The sequence below is a fragment of the Acanthisitta chloris genome, unplaced genomic scaffold (genome assembly GCF_000695815.1).
Source record: "Acanthisitta chloris isolate BGI_N310 unplaced genomic scaffold, ASM69581v1 scaffold2207, whole genome shotgun sequence".
NCBI classification, from domain to species: domain Eukaryota; kingdom Metazoa; phylum Chordata; class Aves; order Passeriformes; family Acanthisittidae; genus Acanthisitta; species Acanthisitta chloris.
The window spans coordinates 524-5,161 of record NW_008680710.1 but is presented as its reverse complement, the minus strand read 5'-3'; the positions used below and the strand labels follow the sequence as shown (position 1 = coordinate 5,161).

At 45.1% G+C, this 4,638-nt stretch overlaps 1 protein-coding gene across 1 annotated transcript in view; it reads right to left on the bottom strand.

Annotated features, from left to right (window-relative positions):
* Positions 1-1,248: 1,248 nt before the first annotated feature.
* Positions 1,249-4,638, bottom strand: part of NDUFB8 (NADH dehydrogenase (ubiquinone) 1 beta subcomplex, 8, 19kDa) — a gene marked incomplete at its 5' end in the record, with an annotated part of 3,910 nt that continues 520 nt past the window's right edge. The window contains 3 exons of the mRNA XM_009077781.1: positions 1,249-1,476; positions 2,173-2,328; positions 3,903-4,002. Coding sequence (XP_009076029.1) covers positions 1,384-1,476; positions 2,173-2,328; positions 3,903-4,002 — 349 coding nt within the window. The remainder of the gene's footprint in view (positions 1,477-2,172; positions 2,329-3,902; positions 4,003-4,638) is intronic.

Sequence of the window (4,638 nt, the reverse complement as noted above, 5' to 3'; positions counted from 1 at the left end):
ACTGACCTGCCCGGCACCGACACCGCCCGCCCCTGCCCTGCCTCTTGGGGACCTGAGTTATCTCTATCCGCCGCCCCGGGGCGGTTCGCGCCAACACCACGGCTGGAGCCCCTGTAGTCAGCCCCCTCGACAACTCGATCCGCCCGTGCAGAAAGGAATGTGTTTGTTTTTAAAATCATTTTAATGACTATGAAAGTAATGAAAGGGCTGGAGCTGCTTCCCTAACCTCTCTCTTGTTTTGAGGAAGTTTGGCTACATTACAATCGCTTTTTTTTTAAGAGTTTCTGAGCTGTATTATATGTATATATGGAGTATCTCCCCTATGAAGACAGGCTGAGGAAATTGGGGCTGTTCAGCCTGGAGAAGAGAAGGTTGTGTGGAGACCTCGTATCAACCTTCCAGGACCTGAAGGTGCTACAGGGGAGCCAGAGAGGGACTCTGTGTTAGGAACTGCAGTGACAGGACAAGGGGTAACAGATACAAGTTGAAGGAGAGGAAATTTAAGCTAGATATTAGGAAAAAGTTTTTCCTGTGAGGGTGGTGAGACACTGGAACAGGATGCCCAAGGAGGCAGTGTTCAAAGCCAGGTTGGATGAAGCCTTGAGCAACCTGCTCTGGTAGGGAGGTGTCCATGGCAGGGGGCTGGGACCAGACCATCTATAAGGTCCATTCCAGCCCTAAAATTCTATGATTCTATTATTATCTGCCCAACCCAACAACTGGAGAAGAAACAGATTGGAAGTGCCCAAAGGGGGTGGCAGTAGAATGGGTCTGGCCAGGGTTGGACTTGCTCATTAGCCTTTTCATACCACTGCTGTCCACACAGCTCTGCTATCAGCTTCAAGCTACACACTGTAATGTTCTGTGCCTCACTAGTGCTAGTGGTTGTGCAACTTCACTTGAGAGTGAGCAAACCCAAATCCCAGTGAAGACAAACAGTTATTGACATACTATGAAGCCCCCAAGGACTGGTACCTGCCAGTCTGTTCTGCCTGTCATTTCACAGTATGTGATGACACTCTAGTTCACCTCCAAGCAGCACCTGCAGAAACCCACTTGGTAACAGGCAGTATCTCATCTCCTACCTTAGCAGGCAGAGCTGAGGGACATAAACGAGCAGCAGTCCTAGCACTGCACTCAGAACTTTGCCCTACAGATACCATCCCATTTAGAAAGGTGGAAAAGGTCATTCCACTTCACTGGCTATAATTCAGCCTTCTCAAATCAACAGGAGACAACTAGACCAGCAGGTGTCATTGGTATATTTCACTGCAGTTAGTGGTTGAACATTGAAGAACAAGCATTAACGTGCTACAGTGAACACCAGAGAAGATGCCAACCCCAGCAGAGCTGACAGGAGAAATGTAGCACTTTGGACAACTTTCAAATTTCATAGTGTGTCACCACTGGTGGCTCTTTATTGGGGTCTCCTCCTCTCTCCAGATACAGGTCATTAAAGGGATATTGCTTCGGTCCCTGTAAGGATAGAGAAAGAGTCACAAATTAACCAAACACACCAAGCAAATTAAGGGGTAAGGGGAAATGTTTCATCCCATCTCAACCCCACACGAACCAATGCCTGTCATTTATGACTTAAATTTCTATTTCTTAAGTGCTTCAGCCAGAATGTTAGAGTATGAGGAAAGCAAACTGAGAAATGAGTTCTTTGTATAAACCCGTGTCCTTTACACAGGAACATCAAGTGGTCTTGCATTTAATCTTGTATCAACAGTTCATCTCACAGCATGAGGATAACATATTGCAAAAGCTGTTTTGTGTATTCAGATGCATTTTTCAAAAGTACATGATACAGATCATGAGATACAATTAAAAACACAGGGCAAGAGAAGACATAAAGCATCCAACTTGAGCAGATGCACAAAGGAGAACACCTAGACCAAAGAAGAGATACTGTAAGAAGCCCAGCTTAAAATTATTTCCCTGTGAATGGGAACTGCTCACTATGAAGTAGAACCTGTGAGCTGAGCCAGGCCAGTCACAAGAACAACCCAGGCTAGGTGAGGCCACAGGACACCCCTTGGCCCATCCCCTGCCAGCAGCAGGGTTTGCATTCACACCCACCACTCAGCTCAGCAAAACCACTCTTCTGGGCATGGGCAGCGACAAACACACACAGCTACTTTTCCTCCTGCACCCAAGAGTTTCACTCACCACAGGCCTGTAAGATGGATAGATCACTCCAAGACCAAACATGGCCAGCATAGTAGTCAAAAAGATAAGGAAGTGTTTGCGCATGGTGTGCCAGGGAACCACAGTGGGCGATGTGTCAACTCGGGTCCGAATATACATGTCAAAGTCCCAGTGCATCTAAAGAACAAAGGAAAATGGTTGTGCCTTTACCAACGGTGGTCAAGCTGCTTTTCTCAAGGGAAGCAGCGCATTACAGCATTCCCAAAACTGCCAAAGGTGCTTCACCTCCACCTTGGAAGTGGAGATAAAGCTACAGAGGAGGTATAGTCACAGCAAGCTGTGACTTATGGTAAAACTCAAAAGACTCCAAATTCCATCTTATGCTTATACCAGACAATATGCTTAACTGTAAGATAACACCATCTTTTATTTATACACATAACCATTTCATCTCAGGTTTGTTCCCCAGCACTGTTGGAAAGACATGGCACAAACTGGAACCCTCATTTATGGAAGCTCAGTCACACACCCAAACAGAAGCAGCAGTGTTATTTCAAACAAAGAAGCAACGACCTGCCACTTGGAACCTCAAAAGAGGTAGAGCACCTGCTGCTGTTACTGCAGGACAAGAACTGGGCTGGTGGCAAGCTAGTGCCCTTCCTGACGGAAACAGAAAAGCATTTAAGCCTCTGCCTTTAAGTATACATAGGAAGCTCTAAGCATGTTCTGCCTATAATCCCCTTTCACATTAATGAAAGCAGAGAACTTGGTAATTTGCAGCTCAAGTATTGCCTCTGTTCCAGCTCTATCTCCCACACAGCAATTTGCTACCAAGCCCAGAAATCCAGACTAAGCAGGACTCAAAGCTGCCTAAACAGAGGCATTTGCTGACACCCAGAACACACCAGTATACACCTTCTGGTTCCCCACTGCCAACTTCATGTGCAAGGCTACCTGTACAAGCCTTCTTGCAGCAACCACCGCAACACAGAATCAACACAGGGTTTTCTCATGTGCTTCTACAGACATTATGATGAGCACTTTGCTGGGGTACACCTGCTATAATGCTCTAGCATGTTTAGACTATGATATATTACACACACATCTACTTAAATAATCTCTGCTTTTAGTGAAGAGACCTCAAGTCAATTGTCAAGCTCAGTGACCACAGTCAGACTGCAGTCAGTCACAGAAAGACCATGCACTAAGGGAAAAGTTACTCCTGACAGGGAATTTGAGGAACTTAGTAGCTTGAAAGTTAACACAGGTGCTCTTTTTACATTTGCCTTAAGAACATCTTGCAAGCTTTCTTTAGAGAAAACATCCTTACTGGTATTCTATCTCAAACCAGCCCTGGAGTAATGAAGCAGCAATAGCTACTTTCACTGCATGACAGGAATTTATTCAGACTATGGCTTCTTTGCTAGACAACTCTGAACTAAGTTCTTGTACTGAGTCAGATCAGGCAAATAAATGGATGAGCCCTTCTTATTTCTACAGGGAAAGTTCAGTTTGTAAAGTCTCCCTCCACATACACAGGAAGCTGTTAACAGTCCTAAGCACTTCCAAAATATCTACCCTGACAGCCACAATCTAAGCCTCTCTAGAACTGTCCCTGCTTGCACAGGTAACACACACCTGCACTGGGGATGCAATCACACCAAGAATTCAACAGACAGCTCTAACAAGATGTGCACGTTAGCAACAGCAGCACTGATTAGCAGCTCAAGGAGTGCTGCTGATATTCCTACCGGCTCTCCCCAGTTATGCCTCATGTCTGGCTGGTCCCACTTGTACCAGGGGTCTCTCTCGTGATGAGACTTGTTAGGGAGCATGGGATAGTCACCATACCTGTGAAAGAGAAACAAACCACCAAATATACAATAAACTGTACTAATTTAGATACATTTTGTAGGAGATACTATATGATAGGCCTATGGAAACAGAAGAATTAAACATTATTTTTATAGGTTATATATAAATAAATTTTTAAACTGCATTAATGCAACTAGCACAACAATCATCCCCTTGGCACCAGTCACTGTAACAAACACCATTCCTCAGAGTGGCCTTTTTGGGCTATACTAGCTGGAAGAAAATGCAAGCTTACCTGAAACATAGAACCCTAATTGACTTTGCACATATCCAAGTATTCCCCAGCATTTAAACACCTCCTGAAATGTTTATTCTAGGGATGCTTTTGGGTTCATCCTGCTTAGCCTTGTGTCTCACATATGCTATTTTATTCACACAGTCCTCCAACTAAATCCCTTTGTTCCCATCTTAAAGCAGAAATGTGTCATGGCCAGGCATTCACAGGAGACCACCAGCCCACAGCACCTCCTTATGGAATCATAGAATTTTAGGGGTTGGAATGGACCCTACATATCATCTAGTCTCAACCCCCTGCCATGGGCAGGGATACCTCCTCACTAGACCAGGTTGCTCAAGGCCTTATCCAGCCTGGCTTTGAACACTGCCAGGGTT